The 24,320-nt window shown below is 37.1% G+C and overlaps 1 protein-coding gene across 1 annotated transcript in view; it reads left to right on the top strand.

The window, feature by feature from the left end:
- The window catches only part of LOC146145146 (dynein axonemal heavy chain 8-like), a 68,345-nt gene extending 51,782 nt beyond the window's left edge, over positions 1–16,563 (top strand). Inside the window, exons 74-89 of the mRNA XM_083390492.1 lie at positions 972–1,118; positions 1,564–1,775; positions 2,765–2,955; positions 3,186–3,324; positions 3,719–3,887; positions 5,043–5,178; positions 5,504–5,643; positions 5,889–6,059; positions 6,690–6,878; positions 9,885–10,038; positions 10,284–10,423; positions 11,791–11,985; positions 12,513–12,662; positions 14,085–14,213; positions 14,459–14,665; positions 16,333–16,563. Of these exons, the coding sequence (XP_083246618.1) occupies positions 972–1,118; positions 1,564–1,775; positions 2,765–2,955; positions 3,186–3,324; positions 3,719–3,887; positions 5,043–5,178; positions 5,504–5,643; positions 5,889–6,059; positions 6,690–6,878; positions 9,885–10,038; positions 10,284–10,423; positions 11,791–11,985; positions 12,513–12,662; positions 14,085–14,213; positions 14,459–14,665; positions 16,333–16,563 (2,700 nt within the window). The remainder of the gene's footprint in view (positions 1–971; positions 1,119–1,563; positions 1,776–2,764; positions 2,956–3,185; positions 3,325–3,718; positions 3,888–5,042; positions 5,179–5,503; positions 5,644–5,888; positions 6,060–6,689; positions 6,879–9,884; positions 10,039–10,283; positions 10,424–11,790; positions 11,986–12,512; positions 12,663–14,084; positions 14,214–14,458; positions 14,666–16,332) is intronic.
- Positions 16,564–24,320: the final 7,757 nt, after the last annotated feature.

Consider the following 24,320-nt stretch of genomic DNA (forward strand, 5'->3'; position numbering starts at 1 on the left):
TTTTTTGACCTAAAAATGAGAAAATTTGATCTAAAAACGTTTTTCTGACAAAATTATTATCTAAAGCAAAAACGAATTATTATCGGAAGCAAAAACGAAGTTCGAGCTTAACCCAATGAACCAAACTTTACGCAAATTACTAAATCGTAGTGAATTCTGCAAGCTTACGTATATCGTATATTGCTCTAATGAAGATATAATTTCGTTAAATGTTGTTGAATTCAATTAAAAACTAAATGTGATAAAATAGTAAACTGAACGAGAATTTCTAATAGCTCACCACAGTTTTTGTTAATTTTGTAAACTACGTATGTACGTTTTGTAAACGATTTTGACTTGAAATAATTTTGACAATTTTTGCTTTTTTTTAAACCAACAACTAATCGCCCTAGCAGACTCGGACATCTAGATTTATTTTAGCTTTTTAAATTGGATTATAATTAGAATCAGAACATTTTTTTTCTAAATTAGATTAGAATTAAAATTAGATCGTTTTGAGTTTTCTCAAATTAGATTAGAATTAGAATTACCGAATTCCTAAAATATGAAATTTCAACTAAAATCACACTTAATTATTTACAACCAATTTAATTTAATAGCAATTTATTTCAAGAACGTGAATCGGCAATTACGCGTGTGGTAATTTTTTTGCCTTTTTATGCTTTTTAGACTGTAAAAATACATGCAAGTTGTTCCAACTAAAAAATTATAATTGAAATTCTGTGTTTAAACTGAGACTAAAAAGTAAAGTAGCATTTTTGCTAAAATCTGAATTTGATTAGAATTAGAATTAGCCGCATTTTGCTCTAATTCAATGAATTAGAAAACTAGAATTATCTAGTTGTCCAAGTCTGCGCCCTAGGTGTTTGGGACTATGTTATTAGCTGCCATCTACCTATTTGTCTACCCTACTGAAAAAAAGTAAAATCAAGATATTAAACCGAATATTGGTCCGGGCAAAAATAAATTAGGAGCTCGAATCGGAGAGGATTGCACTCCTGGAGGACGTTACAAAGAACAAGAGAAAGATGCAGGAGCTGGAGGACAATCTTTTGCTGCGTCTTACCTCCACCAAGGGATCCCTGGTAGAAGACCACAGTCTTATACAAGTGCTCCAGGTAAAGTCATTTGCATCCATTTAAAAAAAAGCTTTACCATAGTGTAAATCAGCATGATTTTCTTGACAATTTCAAGTCTTTTTTATTATAATTGTGCTATTCTCGATATACCATTGTCTATTAAGTTATCCAAACAACTACCACTTTGCTTTTTTTTGTTTTTTTTAATAAGATGTAGAGTAAAAAATACGTTTGCTTTATTTAGACTATGATATCGCTAAAAACTTTAAAAATCATATTTTAATTGCGGACCTCATTACATTTTTTACCTTATAAATATACCTAAAAAGTCTAGATTTGGATTTTAAGTTTTTGGATTTGCCTGTCAATGAGTGTAATTGTTTTGTTAGACGGACATCTGTTAAAAAATTTAATTTGACTTCAAATACTCAAGCTACTAACATTACCAAATCTTAGGTAAGCAAAATTAATTTCCCTCTGTCAGGTAACCAAGGCAACAGCGGAAGAGGTTAGCGAGAAATTGGAGGTAGCGGAGGAGACGGAGCAGAAGATCAGTACAGCTCGCGAGGAATACAGACCTGTTGCATCTCGGGGATCCATTCTCTACTTCCTTATCACAGAGATGAGCCTGGTAAACGTCATGTACCAAACCTCGCTGGCGCAATTCCTCGAAGTTTTCGACCACAGTATACAGAGGTAATTTCTTTAATGGTGTTTGTCAGCTGTCGTTAATTTACTCAGAGATTAACTTATTTATTATAGTTATGTGTGTTTGGGTAAATGTTTTTATTACACGATCAGTCGAAATCGTGTTTTTATCGCATTTTCAGCCTTGTTTAAACTTGTTAATGATCGTTTAAGTCAGGGATGTCCAACCTTTTAGCAGAATGGGCCGCATTGCCACTTTAAAAATTTCGATAGGCCGCAAAACCTCTCAAATTAAAAGGGGTGACGTCATAATTTACGTCATATAGTGACGTCATAAAACAACTTAACTTATAAACACCCGCTCCTCTAGAGTAAACTCGTGCGCAAATATGAAAGACTTTGCAAGTAATCTCGACCTTATATTTTTTTTATTATGGCGAAGCGCGAAAAACTGAGTTTACATGTTTGGGCTGATATATTTCCTTAATACGGTCCGCAAAAACACACATTTAGAAAAACACTCATTTTGCTTAGCAATGATTGGTGCACAAAGTGTTCGATGGATGTTGAAATGCAACATTAGACTCGATTATAGTCTCAGAAAAAATACAAGATTAGGCCTATATCAAATACTACGCGTTCTATACGTTTTGATGATAGTCGGAACAATTGCTTTTAATAAAGGCTACTGAAAGTGAGAATAAGTGGTAGGCCGCACGTAAATATCACGCAGGTTGGACATCCCTGGTTTAAGCAAATAAGGTGCATATGGTGTCAGGCCATTTGTCAAAAGTATAATGTTTCCTTTATATCTGACTCACATCCGTTAAATTTGTTTCGAGTAAAACCTCAATTATGTAAACTTTAAACCAGCTAAATAACGTTAGTGCCTTTGCTCTAACACAGTTTACTTTGGACAAAAATCGGTCGCTTTTTATAATATGACCAAAGCTTGGTGAAAAATACTTTGCTATGACACAGTATACCTGCCACTATAGGGCGCCAATAAAATAAATTTTATTTCTTTTTTTAACTAGATCTGCCGGTTCTCCGATCCCCGCTAGGCGGATTGGAAACATCATCGATTACCTTACTTACGCGGTGTTCTGCTACACTGCAAGGGGTCTGTACGAGGAACACAAATATATCTTCACCTTGCTACTCGCACTAAAGATAGACCTGCAGGCGTCACGACTGTCACCAAATGAATTTGATGTACTTATAAAAGGTGCGTATTCAAACAACGAAAAACTGTGTCGTGATTTTTCGAAAACTCACGATATTTAACTATTCTTTAAATATAAGTTTTTTTTCTGTAAAAATCTTGTTTGTATTTAGTTTGTATGTTAGGCGATTTGAAATAACTCTTTTATATAATACACATTTTATGCCTAATACACATAAGGCATTTTATTATGCCTTTACATAACGTATAGGGGAAAATTTAATTTAACGCAGGTGGAGCAGCCCTGAATTTGAACTCGTGTGAGCCAAAACCAAAGAAGTGGATATTAGATGTGACATGGCTTAACCTCGTCCGACTCACAAGTTTACCTCAATTTAAGCAGATTGTGGCTCAAGTGCCGGCGAATGATAAGTGCGAACTTTAATAATGTACTTTATAATAGTTTGATACTTTAAAACAGGTTTTTCAAGTGGGTCACTTACTATCTGTCTATACGTTTAGACGTTTTTATCTATACGAAAATACTCTAATTAAGAGAAAGAATACTCTTCTGGTAAACTAACATAGAATGTCTTACAAGACGCAATTTGATATGGGAGGTACATGATATGAACACAGAAAATATTTTTTTTTAAGTTTTGGCATATTCCCGTTGATATGTAACTTTTGTCTCATAACCATTTTGTAGACTCAAACAATTGACAATGTTTTCGAATTGCAATTTTTAATACAAACTTGATTAGTATCACAAAACAAAAATATTAGTAAATACAGCGCTCAATTTATGCTAATTTATGTTTTTCAGAGCTTGGAAGTCGTGGTTCGACCAAGAGGCGCCCGAGGAATGCGATATTCCAGATGGATATTCTAAGTCTTTGGATGTATTTCGCAAGTTTCTGCTTATTCGAAGCTGGTGTCCGGACCGTACAATGGCCATGGCACGATACTACATCCTCGATTCGCTTGGGAAAAGGGTAAACTATGTTTTTTTGCTAAACTTCACGTAGATTACTTACAACATGCAAACAAAGAGGGCCATTTATTGTAATATATGCTAACTTCTTATAGTTTCGGTACAGCCATTCATAGTTTCGGTACAGCCATTCTTTTAAAGTCAATAGTGCTAATCATTTGGTGGACGCAATGTGTCAATTCTTCTTCTCAAGAAACATTTTGCCATCTTAATGTAAAACAAACGCATTTTTAACTTCACTTCAGCTGTCATCTCTTGTTTGTATGAGAACGCTGCTTAATAGTTAGTTTGGATCGACCCAATGCCGCCGTTATGTCGGACATGTACCAATACGACCTCTTGGGATCGACACAGGTCCAATATTATCGGATATCCCTACTAGGGGCAGTAAAAAAAATAAAGACTTTGTAATGTGGCCGTCAATAGCTAAAATGCACCTGTGCATGTGCACTACATTTCCAATACCGTTTAGAAAAATGTTTATAAGTTGATTTTTTCCCCGTTTTGCTAGTTTTCATTTGCTATGTTGTTGTTTTTTGTCTCTGAACTTTGCAGGTGCTCAAAATTTTAAATGCGGTCTTAAATATTTTTACATTTTAATAACGTTTTGGTGTTTTTATACATGTTTGTTTTTCGTACATAAACTGATGATGACTGTTTTATATGGCAAAATATATATCAATTGAGTGTCTTTACATAGTCGACTTGATATTTCCCTCAAAAGGGCCCCATAATTGGGATGAAAAGACTATAATTTCCTTAACTTATATCTTGCAAAAAACTCATACCTGCAAAAGTTACATGTCAATTTCTGCATATTATACAGTACTAAATTACACAATAGATGGGACACTTAAAGAAATTGGTTTAAAATTGTGGTTACAAATATTGTGACACATTCTGTTAATCTAACGTAATTATCTTTTACCTGCGTATTTTGATGTAAGAGATCCAAGAAACACTTTTTAAATTACTTAATATTTAACTAAATAACAAATAGGAATGTATTTTAATTACAAATTAAAATCATTCAGCTGGTTGTACGTTATATATACTTAAGTTGTTCTAAAAAAATTCGTCCGAGCATAGAGGCAGGCCATTAAACATTAAACAGCTTATTTATGTAAAATGCTATTTCAGTATAATTTTACTTCAGTTTGCTGAGGGAGTAACATTGGACCTGGAGGAAATGTACGAAGAGAGTAACAACACGACTCCCATGGTGTGCCTCCTCTCCATGGGTTCCGACCCAACAGATCAGATCGAAAAACTCGCCAAGAAAAAGGCCATAAGTAAATAAAGACGATGTGGTAACCTGGTGAAGACCAACCAGTCTGTTTCGACGTTTTTACTAAACGCAAAATATGTGGTGACATTCTCGCCTAACTTTTTGCTTAATCTATACTGATTTCGTATGTTTTTGACTTTGTTATTAATTTTATTATATTTTTTATTATTATTACTATGTATATGTATTTTACTTTACTCATAGGAACTAACGATGCCAGCGTAGGCGAAATATATATATCCCCTTTAAAAAATGTCTGATCCTGGTTTTACTCGGGTTTTAAACTTTGAGTTTTATTGTTTATTCAACTGGCAATTGGTATTTTACAGAGTGCCAGTCAATATCGATGGGTCAAGGTCAGGAAGTACATGCGCGAAGATTGTTGCAGCAAGCCATGCTGGAAGGAGGTTGGGTGCTTTTTCAAAACTGCCACCTCGGACTCATGTTTATGGAGGAACTTCTTGAAACGGTGAGAACAGTATCGAATAATTTTTCTGATTTCTTTAATGATTCCACTGTTTTCACTGCGTTAACAAACGACATAGGGCATTTATAAAAATTATGTTTTGCTTTAATGTTTTTTATTTATTTAATTTGTAGCACACTTGACAAAGATGTATCTCTTTTTGTACTATTAACATTACCGAGCGCCAAACATGTGTTTTTAAATTATTTCTCAAGCAACGAAAATCGACAATAAAAGTCCTATTTTAGCTTCACGGCATGACCAACGCTCACGCGTCAATGAGAATATTTATCACGACCGAGTTGAACCCCAAGTTTCCCATCACGCTCCTGCAAATGTCGACAAAGTTTACCAACGAGCCACCGCAGGGCATGAAGGCGGGATTAAAACGAACTTATGCCGGGGTAACACAAGAACAGGTAGGTCAAAAGCAATTTCTCGATTTCTTAATACGCAATTAGCCCGAATATTGACTTACTTTCTGGGCTGTTTTTATCAGATTTGATTTTTGTGGGGGTATTGATTTAAACTTTTTTTGTCGCGGCCCAAAGTACTCTTTTCAGAGCTATTAAAGGCCCACTACGTAAAGTAAAACCACTACGAAAAAGTGGCGGGCGGATTCAGGATATTTTAAGGTGAATTATGACACGACGCCTTGGTGCCCAAAACACTGCCATACCATAATGTAAAACATACTATAAAACGAAGAATATACAAACAATTTTTTTTTAATTCAATACACATTAACTTGGCAAAAAATCTAGTTCGACAGGCTCCCAGGACCACATTTGGCACTTGGGCCTTTCCAAGCTGAGCCAATTTAAAAATTATTTGCCGCACCAACTTTTAAAATAAAGTGCAATGATTGTACGACTATCGTGCGGCCCATAACTACATTATAACACTATAAGCTATTCAAAATTAACTCGCGGCCCACTACAAATGACTCTGCGGCCCACATTTGGGCCGCGGCCCACAGTTTGCCGACCACCGGATTAATTGATGGATTGATTGGTACTGTATAAATAACGTATAATCTATTTTTTTAGCTTGAAATAACAAACATGCCCCAGTGGCGCCCTCTACTGTATACTACGGCTTTCCTTCACTCTGTGGTGCAAGAGCGCAGGAAGTTCGGACCTCTGGGTTGGAACATTCCCTACGAATTCAATCAATCTGACTTTACAGCCAGCGTTCAGTTCATACAAAATCATCTCGATGATATCGACCCTAAAAAGGTAATATATTCTCCTAACTAACGTGTATAAGCCTGGAATATTATATATGTGTTTATTACCCATTAAAGCGAGACTTTCCGCGAATACTAAAAATAAAATTCCTTAACTTAATTTTTATTCCTTAATTTCTAATTTAAGTATTTACAGTCCTGAATCGTCTCAAGCCCCTAAACCAGGGATGGCGAACCTTTTTATCGCGCCGGTCACAAACACGACCTTAATTCTTACAAAATACACAAATCGTTCATATATTGAAGTATATGCTAATTTTACGCGAAACTTTGCTGTTGCGTCGTTTTAAGTGTTATTACTTGGGTTAGTAATTTAAGGTTTTGGACGATTTCCAAATCGGATTTCCACGAATAGTAAGAACCTAAATAGTTAACAAATGCTTCAGTGTTTTTTTATGGATTTGGAGGAGTTCAGCAGAAAGCTTTTCATCATGGTTTAACCAGGTTTTTCAAAATTTTTAGTCTACGAGCTCTCAATTTTCTTAAAGGATCGCCACCCTTTACGTTTTACAGCGATAAACAAAATAGTTGTTTGCTTTTCTGCACGTATTTGTTGAAGTGCAGTTAATGCTGGCCTACTCATCACCCCTAAGACACTTTTGCACGACTTACAGACTGGGAGCCCTAATTTAAACAGTAGCCGATAGTGCAGGGGTCGGGGACCTTTTTAGATAAGGGAGCCATATAAGCTAAATATTTGTGATTGTATTTCCATTAGAGACCTATAATACTTTTTTAACATCTAGTTGTAGGTTGGCAAAAAATAGTAAATTAGGCAGGGCCGTTTATTTGATTTCATTTAAGGAACAGAACAAATGCTATGCAAATGAATTAGCTTATTTTGCGAAACTTTGATTACAGGGTTCTGTTGAAAGAATAAGGCTGTTTGGATATTAGAAATTCCTACAAACGTAATCGCGCGAAGCGCCGAAAATTTCCCAATATGTCTGTTAAAAAAGGAAAAAAATACAGTAAAGTTAGGAAAGCGATCGTGGCCGCGTGCAGCTTTATTTGCTATCATGCTGAGAATTGATAGCTTTGATTTTTCTGCAAGCAAGAATCTGTAAAAGTCGTTTGATAATGAGTCTCATTAATGCAGTGGTTCTCAACCTTTTTGTTCTCGGGACCCCTTTTAAGTTTTCGATAACTTGCGCGACCCCCAATCATATTGTATGCAACATAAACCTGAGTAAATAAAAAACACATTGGCACAATTCAAATAAGGAAAAAATATAGTCTAGGATTTTATTAAAATTTGGCTAAAATGTGATATAACAAGCTAAAGTTACGGTTTGAGCCCGGGTTGACAGATGCTTGGTTGAGGATTTGGACATTGTTGGTATGGTCAAATAATATTTAGCATGCACCTATAGTGCGAGACCAAAGGGAATCAATGGTGGTAACTGTTCTTGGTGAGTGGATAGTCGTTAACAGCAGTGCAATAGTAAAGCTGTCTGTAAATTCTATTTCCTCTTGCCAAAATTGCAACACCAAAATTTATTACTGAAATTCTGTGGATGTTTTGGAAAAGGCTATGTAAAAATGTATGATGCCGCTGAAAAATAGAAATACTTTGCCTGTAACCTATTGTAAAACTAGCACAAATTTAATGTAACTTGGCCTAGATTTCAATTTGGAACTAGAGCGCCCTATATTGCACCTGACCTGACGCTTTTGTGCTGCCCAGAGTGTAGAAATACGCATTAAACTCGTATTTACATTGTTAAAGTTGGTATAAACAAAGTTTGGAGGTCTCGTGATCCCGTGGTTTTACTTCATCCCACAATGTTTCAAATAAATTAGGCCTAATTAGGACAGAAAGCTTACTGTCCTAATGATTTACAAACCGTCGGGCACAGCAGTTAAAATTAGGACAATTTATCGTTTTAATTCAATTTATAGCAGTTTATCGTCCCAAATTTTAGGTCAATCGCTCAAACTTTAAGCGTTCATTTATTTGTATTAGACATTGTTAGACTGAAACTACGTTTGATTCATTAATTGAAAATTGTAATGGTGACGTCATAAACGCGTCAGGTCCACTGCAGCAAAAATCACACGAAAATAATAATTGCTTTTGCTTCTTCTATAGTGCTAAACTTTTAGTACATATTGCCTAATTCTTAATTATTTTCTTTATGGAATTCCACATGGCGACCCCCCCTAGACAACCCCTTGCGACCCCCAGGTTGAGAACCACTGCATTAATGTCTCTTGATTTTTATCAATTAACCTTTCTTCTAACAATGGGGATGTCGGATTCTGAATACAAGTCCACGAAGTTTTTGTTGGCTGGTTTTGTGCGAGCCGGCAAGCCACAGTCGTTATGTGTATTGACTGGCGACGAACTGATAAAATGTTTGCAGTATGAGAGATAAATTGCGGAAGTGATTAATATCTTACGGCTCAGGCCGGAAGTTTTTGGTTAGCCGTGTTTTTGCGATTTCTGCAAAACTGCATGCTAAAAAGTTTTAGAAATTTTCCGTGACGTCACATCAAAGGGACATAACAGCGCCAAACAGCGTACACAGCAACACACCAGAAAATACACAGTACCATAAATTCCAAATTATTCACTAATTATTACTTATGGCGCTGCAAATCTTTCATCAAAAGAGCCATACGGCGCCACTAAACGGGCCATATATGGTTTGCGAGCCATAGGTTCCCGACGCCTGCTATAGTGCTATCTAACCAACAATTATTTTTTACATTGATCCTTTCCTGAAAATGATTGATAACATTTCGGTAATTCTAGATCTAGTAGAGAGACAAGTTGGTCATTAAAAATGTGTGGTGGGTCAGTGGTTCGCCATCCCTGCCCTTAACATTCCTGGTCTTAATTCAGTTACCTCTAATAATAGCGGACATAAAAGTTTTTACTAACGAAAGGGCATTCCGAAAATAAATTTTGACCTGACATATAAATTTTGACTTACTGGCTCGTCATAAAATCGACCTAGTTCGCTAAAGTTGTTTTATGATTTATGTTCAGGGTGTGTCGTTCAAGACAGTCAGCTATATGATTGGTGAGGTAAATTACGGCGGCCGTGTAACAGACGACTACGACAAACGACTGCTTAACACTTTCTGCAAAGTCTGGTTTGGCGATCACATGTTCGACATTAAGTTTGCTTTCTTCGCAAAAGGTAAAGGTTTCCTAGTTTACTGTTATTTGCTTGAAGTATCATATTTTTCGTATATGTGCGCATATCTTTTTTGTAATTAACTTTTTTTTGTAAAGTTATTGAAAAATATGTTATATTTTCGGACTTATTTAAAATAACTTTGTATAGCCAACTGTCTAAAATTTTTTTTACACAGCCCAATTTTACTTACCTGTTTTCTCGCTTTTGGGGGTCCGGCTATTTAAAATTGACTCAAATATCAACAGGGGGCTACGTGATACCAAGGGGCGCCAATGTAGACGACTATCGGTCAGCAATCGAAGCTCTTCCGGGCGTTGATTCGCCCGAGGTCTTTGGCCTGCATCCAAATGCCGATATCTCGTATCAAACAAACACAGCAAACCAGGTATGTGCCAGTGCATTTATTAGCTGTTATGGAGCACCTGGGTTATTTGCAAAGAAAAATTGCCATTTTGGGGTTGACAGACAGAAGTGCATATATCACTTACAAAAGGGGTCGGAAACCTTTGTTGTAATGCGGACCGGTTTAAAACTGAAATTTTTCCATGTTTTTATTGGACATTGTTTATATTATAAACATTGTTTGCATGAATTTGTTCTATTGCACTTTAGAGTAAGCACGCTTGAACTTCAAAAAACATGATATTTTAGCCCGTTTTTCAATATATTAAAAGTACTGGGAGTTAGATTTTGCAATAAAAATATGCATTTTTTATGTTTCGACTTTCGAACGTGCTATGTAGCTCATATAGCCACAGCCAGAACACTATTATTTTAAACCTCACGAGTGCTTGATACTAATTGTGATTTTGTATTATACCAATCAAACATGGAGTATGTTTGAACGAAAGTTAATGTCTTGAAAATAAAATACGTTTAATTGTTTGTTTTCCCTGGTTTTTGCCTACAGTTCGGGTTTAAATCCAAATTTTAATCTGGCATTCCTGCTACGGACCGGTAACAAACTTCTCCCGGACCGGCGGTTCCCGACCACTGATTTACAACATTAACCTTTAACCTTTCAAACTCCTATAACAGTGTTTCCCAATTTTTTTTTTAAATAATTACACAACGGTCCCCTAGCAATATTTTTAATTGCTCAAGGCCCCCTTAAAAATAAAGGCTACCCAAAATAATGGCTTCAAATAGGACGGGTGCGCTTGCCATCTTAGATAGGCTTGTTGGTACAGTAACTGTAACGAAATCACTTTATCTGAGTGAAGCTATCACGATAAGTTTGAAAACCGTGACTGTGCAGCACAACAAGCTGTGAAAACGTAATTCTCATTAGCATAAAGCAACACTATGACGTCACAATACACAATTCAACTCAAAGCATGCAATCACGTGAATGAACAACTAATCGTAGCTTGTGATGACGAGCGCAAACACGTTGGAATTACGTTAGTGTAATATAACTTTGAGTGTAGGTCGAGCCTGAATTTTGCTTTCTTTCTTTTTTCCCACAAATAGGTACGGCATAGTTATTATTATTGTGTTTGGCTTGGTTTGGAAAAGCAAGTTGTCTGAAAATTTTATTGCACAAAAAATGTTTTTCTTCAGGAGCGTTGTGTTGATTTGTTGTTAGGTGCTACGCGGACCCAAAATATTGTCTCGCGGACCCCAGTTTGAAAACCACTGTCCTATACTGTTCTGTGTATCCAAACTTCATGGGGATGCAGTATTCTGTGAAACTACGAAGAAAACTGAATACAGAGCACATTTGAAATAACGTTCCCATGACCGTTTTAGGTTTTCTCCACGATTCAGGCAATTCAGCCAAAGGACTCCGGTGGAGGTGCAGGAGAGACTCGGGAGAGCGTGGTCGAGCGTCTAGCCTCCGAGATGTTGGAGAAGCTTCCTCCCGATTATCTTCCACACGAGGTGAAGGATCGGATAATCAAGATGGGAATCAGCGATCCTCTCAACATCTTTCTCCGACAAGAAGTATTCGTTATTTTTAAACGTTATATTTGTGCCAGTGTTGTAAACAAGTCTTTTTAAAATGACTAAAGTTCAAGTCGAGTATTTAAAAAAAAATTAACAAGTCAAGTCCCTGTCAAGTCATTTGCCTTAAAAACTTAAGTCAAGTCAAATCAGTTATCCCAAATGACTTAAGTCCACCCAAGTCATTTGAAAACAGTGACTTAAGTGCACTTAAGTCATTTCAACACTAATTGTACCGACGTAATCAGAAAAAATAATCGGTACTGACCTCATCAATTCCCGGATTATCTACTTAACTTAAACAATAACCGTCTACAAGCATTCGTTGTAGTCTGAATGTTATTGACAAAGAAGACCGTTTCTCTAAATTTGCGAGTCAAAACTCTGATGGTTGGCAGGTTGAATTTGAAAACAAAGGATAAAAGGGGTTGTATCAGTCCTAGTATTATTCGTGACCCCCTTGGTTGATAGAAGTAATAATGAAAAAACGAAGTGGTTCGAAATTGCCTATTGTTCTTTTGTTGCAGGTCGATCGCATGCAGAAGGTTATCGCGTGCGTGCGAACCACCTTGACTGACCTCCAGCTTGCTATAGAGGGCACCATTATCATGAACGAAGCACTGCGAAACGCCCTCGACAGCATTTTTGACGCACAAGTGCCAGCAACCTGGAAGAAGGTATCGAATTCGCTTTTTAAATCCTATATGATATCAACGCGAGAAAGGTTAGGCAAATCCGTATTTTTTCAAAAATATATCCAAACCTCATTTGCTCATGGTTGCGGAATGGCTGGTAATACCGAAATAAGACCATTCTGCAGCTAAAAACTATGCAGCGGCCTGGTAGGACAGACGAACGCTTACAAATTACTTCATATACGCAAATCGAAGGTTTTATTTAGTCCAGCCAACTGCCAAGTGATTAGTAGGAGATCACTTGATTTCTGGCAAACAATTAACTCGTTAGTTTAAAGCCCTGTCCATGCATGACTTGAAAAAAATAGATTTTATTCTACGACTTAGGTTAAAGTGGCAGGCGGCGTAAGCTTTCCCAGTTGTAATAGTAAAAAAGAGGTTTAACAACAAGCGTACGAATGAAGCTAATATTATTGGTATGGACAACATATATAGGCTATAGTTTTAATGTTTTACTGTGAACTGTCGTACTGTTTAGGTGCCAATCTCAAGGATTAAAAAGGGATTAGTGTCACAAATTTAGTTAATTAGTTATTCTTTATTTTGGTCAAGAAATTTATGATTATTATCTTGCCACAGCACAGACTTCTAAGCCTATGCCATACTCTCTCTTTCTGTATCGTTTTATTTAGATTTATAATCTGGTACCTCGTTATCTCTCCTTAAGCATTTTGTGCACTGTTTGTGCATAGTGTGGTCATTCCATCGGTATATGCGAAATAAGCACAATTGGTTTGAATGGACCCATATGCTGCTCATCTTTCTCAAAATGTAATGTCAAATCTTATTAGAAGCAGCAAATTGAGAAGTGTGACATGTGGGTTTGCAACACGTAGTGTGGTTTTGCTCTGTTTAACACAGTGGTCGGCAAACTGTGGGCCGCGGCCAAAATGTGGGCCGCAGTGTCATTTTTAGTGGGCATCGTGTTACTTTTGAACAGCTAAGTTGTGAGCCGCGTGATAGCCGTGTACATTCATTGCATTTTATTTTTAAAACTTGGTGTGGCATAGCATTTTTAAATTAGCTCAGCTTCGAAAAGCCCATGTGCCAAATGTTGTCCTAAGAGCCTTTTTTGCCAACTTTAACTATATATAGGCTAAACGAAAAAAATTCGCGCTTTGCGCCTATCTTCTTCGTTTTATAGTATGTATACATTATAGCATAGCATTTTTTTGGACATCAAGGCGCCGTGTAATATTTAACCTTAAAATCAAATATCCTAAATCCACTACTGTTTTCGTAGTGGTTTTACGTAGAGTACCTTAGGCCGCGACAAAAAAGTTTGCCGACCGACCACTAGTTTAACCAATGAATGTAGGCCAAATATAAACGGTTGTCACCAGGATTTATTGAATGAAGGCAATATGTGCTAAATGTTTAAAGTATCTTATTTTTTTTGTTCAGATTTCGTGGGAATCGGCTAGCATTGGGTTTTGGTTTAGTGGTCTGCTCGATCGCAACGCTCAATTTCGAACCTGGCTTTTCGATGGTAAACCAAATCAGTTTTGGATGACCGGCTTCTTTAACCCACAAGTGAGTACTCGTGTATCTTTCAGATGAAATATCGCCTTTTCTATTCGCTTGCCAATTTACTTAGTTTACTGCGGAGTTGCTTGTTTTATTATGGGAGCCCACCATGCAATTCTTACAAACCTTAAACTTCACAACTTATAAAGGTTGCATTAAATACCGTACGTCATTATAAACTAACTAAATTTGGTCATTATAACTATAAAAATATTTTTCGAAAACGACCAAACCTGCATTTTGCCTTTTAGGGATTTTTAACCGCAATGCGGCAAGACATCACTCGACACCACCAGGGCTGGGCACTCGACAGCGTCGTGCTGCACAACGACGTCACTCGTATGACCAAGGAAGAAGTGACGTCATCGCCAGACGAAGGCGTTTATATTTACGGCCTGTTTCTTGACGGCGCAGGGTGGGACAAGAGAAACATTCGACTGACAGAACCCGGAAACAAAGTGTGTATTTTAATGAAAATAGGAAATAGTTTGGCCTAAATATCATTTCGATACTGTTTAAAGGTGTGCATATTATTATAAGTCGACCAGCTGTCATAATTACAGGATTAAACTCTGCTTTATTAAAAACAAATGATCCAATTTGTCGATTTATAGAGTATATTTATTTTAAATGCACACGCCAAACTCGGGACTCGGGTAGTTTTACGTGGTCTTACTCGAGTCCCGCGTCCGACTCCAGCGAAACAAACGACTCTGTCGAGTCCCTATTCCGACTTCCACTCCGCATCCGTTATAGAAACTAACAAACGCAGATTGAATATGTCCAGTTACGTTTTATAGTGGAGCCTTGAATAGGTACAAACAAAAGTAAAAGTCAAGTATGACGAATGTGTTCTTTGTACGGAAACTGTTTTACGCCGGGTTATGCGTTAATTAAAGTTAAAACATTATTTTTCGAGCTGGAAAATAACGTTTATTGTTTCGAATCAACAGGAACTAAACCATTTGTTACATAAAGAAGCCTAAACGAGACCAGTTATTTATAACTGTTTATTTGTTTGTTGCTGCAAATGCCAACACAGTAGCAAAGGATCAACGAAGAACCACAAAATAGTTATCGAGTCAGTTGACCCCTGAAATTCACGTTACATAAGAAAATAGGAAATATCAAAAATAAAAATAAAAAGAAGATTAAAGAACAACCAATTGTTAGGAGAGTAACTTAAACCACAATGCGGAACGAGATAGTCACAAGGTAAGAAAATACGTTTCAGGCAATCAGTTATGCGAATCAATTAATTGAGTTCCCCACGGCCATGGTCAGTTGAGTGGTCAATTCGAAGCAAGCCACGCGCAATAATTGTTTGCAAACAATGTCAAGTGTTTACATACACAATTTTACATGAAACACAGGTTAGTTTTAAGTAGCGTATTTGCCTAAAATCGTTTGTTTCATCCAACGTTTAAAACCAATTAAGCTTGTTTTTTTTAATATTTGGAGGAATATTATCCCATACTTTAATACCTACATACATCAGTGTTTCCTGGCCACGTGTTGTTAGCATTTTTGGTAAGTAATATTGCCCCTTTGCAAGGCGTCTGGTGTTGTGTGCGTGTATGTCAGATGTAGCAATAAAATAGGTTTGAAAAATATCTGGTAATAGCTTTGAATTAAATAAATACATAAACTTGGCCAATTCAACGGTATGTATATCAGATTGGGTTTTACTATAGAGTGGATTCATGGAGCTACGAAATGGACTATTTGTGATTTGTTGGCAAAGCCCCATGTCAAAATACCATATAAAAGATTTGGATAAACCAATGCATAGTATACTGTTTTGAGTGTTTGTAACCGGACAAAGTGACGCAGTTTTGCGTCAGTCGTATTCTAAAAGTAAAAGAGGGTCTCTTGTTTTACGGTAGGGTTTAGGATTTCAAGGAGGGGCAAATTATTTCGCATTTTTTTGAAGATTTTTTTGAGTTTTCAAAGATTGGCAATTTATTTTAAAAGTGGGAGAGCACTCCAGTATTAAACAATTAGTTCAGACCTATCGCGTCGTTGTCTAAAAACTAAAAACTTGTCGGAAGAACAATTTACAAGTTAAGCAATGCCTGGAAGCAACAGCGTATTCATTAAAAACTAAATGCGTAATACTTCGCAGGTGTTATTTGCTAACCTTCCGGTGGCCCACGTCTACGCGCTGAACGCAACCAGCAAGGAGAGCTCGGTGAAGTGCAAGGCGGGTCACACTTTCTACGATTGTCCGGTGTACAAGAAGCCTAAACGCACCGACCTGACCTACATCTTTCCGCTCAAGTTAAACACAACGCTCTCGCACGGATCCGACAGATGGACGCTCCGCGGGGTGGCGCTGTTGTGCGACACCAAATAAATAGAATTCAACACCTTGACCTCCGGGGCGGCACCTGCTTCCTAGTGGAGAGAGGTTGTCAGGCGACAGGACCCAGACCACTACTGACTTTGCTCAGAAATTCTCTTCTTGGTTGATGGGAAGAATCGAGCCCACAACCCTTAACTGTTTTCTTTAGTTTTTCATACTTTTTCTTAGTTAAGTTCGCCATTTGTAAAAACAACAATTAAAATCTTTAGGCCTGTTTTTTTAAAGTAGGAACCTTCGTGGAACGTGTGATTTACCACACCCTTTTCATGATCTTTCGTTAATTCCTTACCTGGTCAATAAATTATGTCGACATGCTTTTAAAGGCTATGTTACCAACAAAGCTCTCAACAAAACCCCACTTTTCATGCGGGAAGCTTTGGTATTAAAACTTTTAGACTTTTATACTACGTTAATAGTCCCATACGGCTTTAAACTGCCAAACTTTGTTGCCAAGGGCCGTTTTTCTAACGTTGATTAATTATTTATATTTTCCTTGTGTCTATCAAATGTACGACATCCCATGTGTTCAAGCTCTACGCGTAAATTGCAAACAATAACATGCTCAATTTAAAAAAAAATATTAGCGTTGGAGGAAATTTGATACTAGGAATATCATCGTTTTTTTAAGGAGGGTAATTTCGACCAACATTATCAAAAAGTGGGTGTTTGTGCAAAAAATGTTGAGAAGCACTGCTCCAAGTCCCTTTTTGTTGTATATAGTCTTAAATACATTTCATATTCTTCACATTTCATTTGTTTGATTTTTTAGTTATCAATATCATGTAGTACGAAATCAACAGGTTGTAGTTTTGAAAAACATTAATAAAACTTTCAGATATTCCTTATTATCAAGGAGCAATTATGCACCTGTAAATGTATACTTTTCGGTAATTCCCTGATCAATAAATTTTGAATGGGGGTTTAGTATGTGAGCCTGTAGTGCCCAAAAAGATAATTGACTTTAATCGTTGTATAACATTATACTGTCTGCACTTTCGTTTTGATGAGCTGTTAGTCATGTTTTAGGTTGTGTAACATACATTCACTATAAGGATTAGGAACTTGCGTGAGCATTTGTATAAATTGAACTAAATTAATGACGTAAGTACAAAACTTAAAACATAAGGTATATAGCTAACAGGACATTTAATTCACATACAACAATAATTGCGTTAAGGTTTTTGAAATGGCTGACTATTTAACATATGTTTCCATGCGTAGGCCTACTAAATCACAACACTGCATCTTAAAAAAATTTAACTCGATAATGCAATGCAGTTTTGTCGTTACCTCAACATAAAAGATTACTTCCTAATCTAAGTGCATTATTTGCCATGGTTATGTTATTACCAGAAAAAATTCGACTTTCTGTACCAGTCTAAAACTTTAAATCAGAGGTCGGCAACCTTTTTCTAGTCGCGGGCCAAAACCAAACTCAGAAAGTTCTCTTCGGGCCGCACAGAATGATAAATAAGAATTATGTTATTTTCATGTTAGAACATTTGTGAATCAGGCGGGACTCCGATCGTTTTTGCAATTAAAAACGTGTTTAATTACATTGAAGGAGGCAGTAAAGTATTGGTGCAAAGTGCGAAAAAAATGCGTTAAATTGGTATAAAATTCGAGTTCACACGTCGTCATCCATACTAATAATGAAAAGTGTAATAAAATACTTTAAGGGAACGCGATAACATTTAAAGTTGATCTAGCTCAGTGTTTGTTAAGCTTTTTAAGTCTAGTCATAACTAGCGAGCAAAGCGAGCGCGATTTTTTCTTTGGTATACCGGCATTTCTTTTAAATTTCTTGCAAGTTTTATTACATTGCCGTAAATAAAAAAAAATGTTAAAAAATATATGTGCAACATTTTGAAACGTTTTTCGTACTTGGTTGGCGGCCTTCCACGACGCAACGGTAAAGAAGCGCTGATCTAGTTGAAAGACCGCATTAAAACGTAAACAAACCGGACGTAGAATAATGACTCGCGCAAAGCGCGAAAATTTTTCTCGTTAAAAATAGTAAAAAAGTATGTGAAATTGACTCGTGTCTAATTTTTTAAAGAGGCGGCGGGCCGGATCCGGCCCGCGGGCCGTAGGATGCCGACCCCTTCTTTAATTAAACAAACATTTTGCCGCGACTAAAACGGTGGAACGCAACATCAACCTTACATAAGGAAGCCAATTATTACGTAACAAATGGTTTTACGTAACGCCCCCTTATGTGCGTTCCGCGCCGCCAAATGACAAAAAGACCCAAAACTCCCCTTTGTAACTCGCCAACGCCCACAAGGGGGCGGTACCGCCCACGTTGGGAACCTCTGGTCTATAGCAGTGCTCCGCAACCGGTGTGCCACGACGTTCCCGGAGGTGTTTACTTGCGTTTATTCAATTTATTTAATTGTACTTTTTTTACAGTAGAATTGAATGAAAATGGTATAACAAGGCAGGCATTTTAACTTTATGTAATAATCAAAGGTGTACCTTATAAATTTTTCATAATATTTAAAACTAAAATCTACGTTACGTCAATCACCGGAAGTCGGATTTCAAAACAGTTGTTTAACTAACTCAATAACACAGGTGTAAATATGTAGCAATTGTTTTCTAACCACAATGGAATAAGATCTAAAATCGCCTAAGTACCTAAACCTGTCAGAATAAGTTCAAAGTTCATGGGAATTAGGCATATTAACGGACAAAAAATGCCTAAAAAATGTTGTGAGAGGCTATGGAACGATCGGGGATTATCCATCTCGCTTCTTTTGGTGTCGACGTTTGGGCGCTCTAATTGGAACGGAGGTTTGGGCGCCGTTGGAGAGCCGTTGTTTTCGCATTGTGTTGTTTTCCCCTTTTGGGGGGTTAGTGTTGGGCAGCCTAATGGGTTGGGTTGGAAATTAAGTTAGGGTTTGAATTATTAGAAGAGTTAGTGATAAATAAGGGGTTGGGTTTAAGGTTTGGTAAAATGTTGTGTATGCCTATAGGAATTATATTGATTTAAACGTTAATACAACTATTAGATAGTATAGTCCTATTTTGGTCTTATTCCGAACTGTGTTTTATACCGGAGTTTATGTTGTTCTTATTTCGGTCTTATGGCTGAAGTCCCAGTGGCCGTCTTAAGATGTTTTAGGAAGACCGTAAAAACAGAAGATAAAAGTAGAAAGAGAGTGGCCCAAATAATAGATAGAAGATTCATTCTTTTATTAGCAAACGTTTCGGCAATTTCTTTTGCCATCATCAGTGCAGTAAGTGAGGCTAAGATAAAAACGAGTCACTATATAGACGCTCGGATGTTTTAGAACGTTATATCAACAGAAAAAGCCTTACGGGTATACTTTTTCGTTGCAGTTCTTATCTCCGTTAATTTGCGACTTTCCATTATCAACCACTTTGCACAAAATACTGCCTTCGTCGCACCCTATTCTGCTGTAGCCTAAACAGGAGTAACCTTGTACTGCTGTTTACTGCTAAAATGTCGTCAGCTTCTGTATCGTGGTACCATACTGCCCTACCTATCTCACCACTTAGAGGTAAAATCCTGATACCTTTTCATTTATGATGCCATAAAATCTCGGACTCAACATCGGTTACCAGAGGAAAACGATCGAAGTTCTGTAGTTGTTGAAAATAAGACAATATAAGGACGCAAGTCGAAATTAAGGACTGTTCTTAGAAATATAGACATTTAGGTTTTCTAAGACCTGACCCTTCAAAATGAGGACAAATCTTAGAAATAAGGACGGTTACCCTGGCTATAGAGGAATCCTAAAAGCTATATTTGCCTGGTGTTCGGTACTTATGGGATGAATTAAAGTCAACAGTGAATAGTAACATCAGTTTTATATTCATAAAAAAATTAACACATGTCATACACAATTATAATTCAATCCCAGTAAAAACGAACTGTTAATAGACAAATAAAATCAGTACCATTCACATTCATTCATGTAACAGGGTTAACTGTGGTGTGGTCCGCGGACCAATGGTGGTCCGCGACGACGCACAGGTGGTTCGTGGCGACATGACAAGAAATTAAAAAGTTACACATACACGATGTTCAGCAGGGGTCGACAACCTACGGCCCGCGGTCGGATCCGGCCTGCCAATGTAATTTATCCGACCCACAGCCTCTTTGACAAACTAGACACGAGTACATTTCTCATACTTTTTTAATATTTTAACTATGTAAGTGCGAAAAATTTGTATCGGCATACAACATCAACTGTACATGTACAATTGTAATCTAAGCTTGACAGTTATTATACTATCTACCATACCACAACGATACATTTCATTTAAAAAGGTAATATAACAGTTGTTATGATTCTTATGACGTAGCCTACAGTGCGAACATAATCAAAACCGGAAAACAGTTGGTCTTCATACAAAAACCTTTTATGTGACATAACTGCACGGTTAACATTGACTCCCACTAATGTTTGGACAGCACGCGCAACCTTGAAGGTAACAAGAATATTTGCCTTGTACCGTAAAAATCTTTAAACAAACGACCTCAACACACGTCTGATCGCTCGCCAGCCAGATCTGTCCAAGTCGCCGAAAATCCGTTTTTGAATCGCGACAAAAAGGCAGAAATTACGGTCGATAATAACGACGCCCACTACAGCAGCCCATTGCACTGGCGGCGCAGACAAGAGAGAGGATTTAGCGTGGCGGAGTATTTTTAACGTTTTAAATAAATCTTAAGGTAGGCCTAATGGGAATCTTAAGGTAAAAGGCAAAGGCTGTGATATTCTTAACGCCTCTAACTACAACCTCAAACGGGAACACACAATAAGACTTAAAAAAAAAACAATACCTAAAGCAGAAAAATTTATAAAACCATTGTTTTAAGACCAACGACATAATACAACCAAATACGCAATAATATCCTAAATCTGTCGCAATGAGACCTAAATTCATCGGAATAAGACCTAAATTCATCGGAATAAGGCCTAAATTCATCAGAATAAGGCCTTAATTTATTGGAATAAGTCCTAAATTCATCGGAATAAGTCCTAAATTCATCGGAATAAGTCCTAAATTCATCGCAATAAGGCCTAAATTCATCGGAATAAGGCCTAAATTCATCGGAAATCGGCTGTTTTGGTGCCTACGTTTGGACGCCCTAGTCCAAGGGTCTCAAACTCAAATTGCTCTGAGGGCCAAATGAGGACGTGTAAAATGGCCAAGGGCCGCAATTCACAATAAATAAGAACACAATAAAATATAAACACATGTAGGCTGATTTTAGGCTATAGTTATTTGTTCTGGCTACTTCACTGACAGCGTTTTTCAAGGATAAGGATCTCGATATTAGGCTTCAAATTGTCAGCAGAAACAAATCTTAGAGTTGCCTGCAGATGTGGACTGCCTAATATTGGCAAAGAAAATTCTTTGTTTGCAAAATGCTGGTTTAACTTTTTATTTTTTTACTTTGCTCTGGTAAGCATATTATTTATCGCGGTGCATTGTTTCGAAGTGCAAACCCTTGTTATACTTTTTCATAACAGCGATCTTCTGCCGGTAAATAAGGCAATAACTAGTACCTCTGACTGCGGTGACAAAATATAACTCCTCCCACTTATCTTGAAAAACTTTTCCTTCGTCTGTGATTTTTCTCATTTTTGAAGCAAAATTTAGCTTTTCAAGCTATAGAAATTTATTTCAATACTAGGCTAGAACAATCAAAGCCTACAACTCGACGATCAATTTATACATTATGAGATGACCAATTACACTAACACCTGACTGACGCGCTTTCCAGCGTTATTGTGACAAAACTGTACAGACGAGTTGAATAGGCAATGTGACGTAATAGTAGATCTTTTACCGCATAAATGGTAGCGTTTGAAAGTGATATGACAGTGAAGTTTGGTGAGTATAGTTTCAGTTTTTTGAAGCAATTTTAGTGTGAATTTTTTTAACTTTTAAATCTGATAAAAAAAGATATGTGGCACTTAAATATTGTTAAATACTTGGTAATCCAAAATTTCTACACGGGCCGCACAAAATGTTCTCGCGGGCCGCATGCGGTTTAGGCACCGGATTTTTGGATGTGTTTAGGGTTAGTGGTGGGTAATGGGCGGGGTTAGAAAATGGGTTAGTTTTGAAATTTTTAGGGGAGTTGATAATGTACTTAGGGGAGGGGGGGGTTAGGGGTTAGTTAAAGTGTTGTTTAGGCCTGATTCTGACCTTTTAGGTCTTATTCCGACGGATTTAGGATTAATTCCGATTTAGACGGTATAATTACCATTAGGCATTAGTCCTATTTTGGACTCATTCCGAATTATGTTTTATTGACCTTGGTGTTGTTCTTATCTCGGTCTTATGGCTGGAGTCCCCTCAAACATTTATGTTCCACCTTGTGTTGTTAGTGTTGGTCCAATTCCTTAGACCAGGGTTTCCCAAACTTTTTTGGACCACGGACCACTATTTGTAAATCTGTTTTTTCGCGGACCTCTATACAAAGCAAAAACTAAATAATACCAAATTTTATATATTTACAAAACTGACAACATCAATAATGGGACGGATGGGATTGCTTCCTTCTGCTTAAATCATCAATTTATCATAAATTCAATGCGCAACAAAATTAAGATTTACGATACTGGATAGCAAAAGCTTTCGAAATCAATAAGTTGTGAATAACTGCGGGCGATTTAATTATCTTTGAAAGAGTACACATACTGCATGACAGTTGTCGGCAACCTTTTTCTAGTCGTGGGCTGAAACCAAACTCTGAAATGTCTCTGCGGGCTGCACAAAATGTTAACTAAGAATTATGTTATTAAAATGTTAGAACAACTGTAAATTAGGCGGGCTTGGGATATGTTTTTGCACTAAAAAAAAGCGTTTAGTTACTTTTAAGGAGTTAGTAAGTGTTGGCGCAAAGCGGGACAAAACGCGTTTGTTTGGTTTGAAATTCGAGTCCCCACGTCGTTATTCATATTCGAAAGTGTAACAAAAGCACTTTGAGGAGACGCGATAACCTTAATGGTTAATCTAGTTCAGTGTTTATTAGGCTATTTAAGTTCGAGCGCACCTGGCGAGCGAAGCGAGCGCGATTTTTTTGGGGGGTATACCGGCATTTCTTTCAAATTTCTTGCAAGTTTTTATTACATTTCAAAAATAAAAATTAAAAATGTATGTCCAATATTTTTGAATACGTTTTCCGTTTGTACGCGACGCACTTTGGCACTTGGCAGTCAGTCTTTCACAGCGCAACAAGCGGCCGTAGGTTGTCGACCCCTGCTGTACAACGTATATGCGTAACTTTTTAATTTGTTGTTATATCGCCACGGACCACCTGTGCGATCGTCGCGGATCACCAATGGTCCGCGGACTACAGTTTGGGAAACCCTGCCTTAGACTATATACAATTTTCGACATCCTGTGGGGGGAAAAGTGGAAAATAATTGCTTCGAAACAACACAGGGAGGTCAGGACGTGTAAAGGTTTATTAGAGAAGCAATAAATATCCCCAAAAAACAATCATATTGAGTGCAATATTGTGTAATACATGAAGATGCAAGGCCATGTAATAAACTTTCACCCGTCGTTGAGCGCAGGGAGACATTGCTAGAAGCTTTATTATATGACGTTCGTGAACTATGTCGCCCGATTGGATCATAAGTCAAAAAAACTTGAAAGTTTTGAGAATAAAGCTTTTAGGCGTCAAGTGCCAGTTTGTCACTGTCTCTGGGAATGGGATTTTTGCTTTGAAGCGGCAAATATTAATTAAGTAAATG

Source organism: Ascidiella aspersa, chromosome 5 (genome assembly GCF_963924565.1).
Source record: "Ascidiella aspersa chromosome 5, kaAscAspe10.2, whole genome shotgun sequence".
In the NCBI taxonomy this organism is placed as follows: domain Eukaryota; kingdom Metazoa; phylum Chordata; class Ascidiacea; order Phlebobranchia; family Ascidiidae; genus Ascidiella; species Ascidiella aspersa.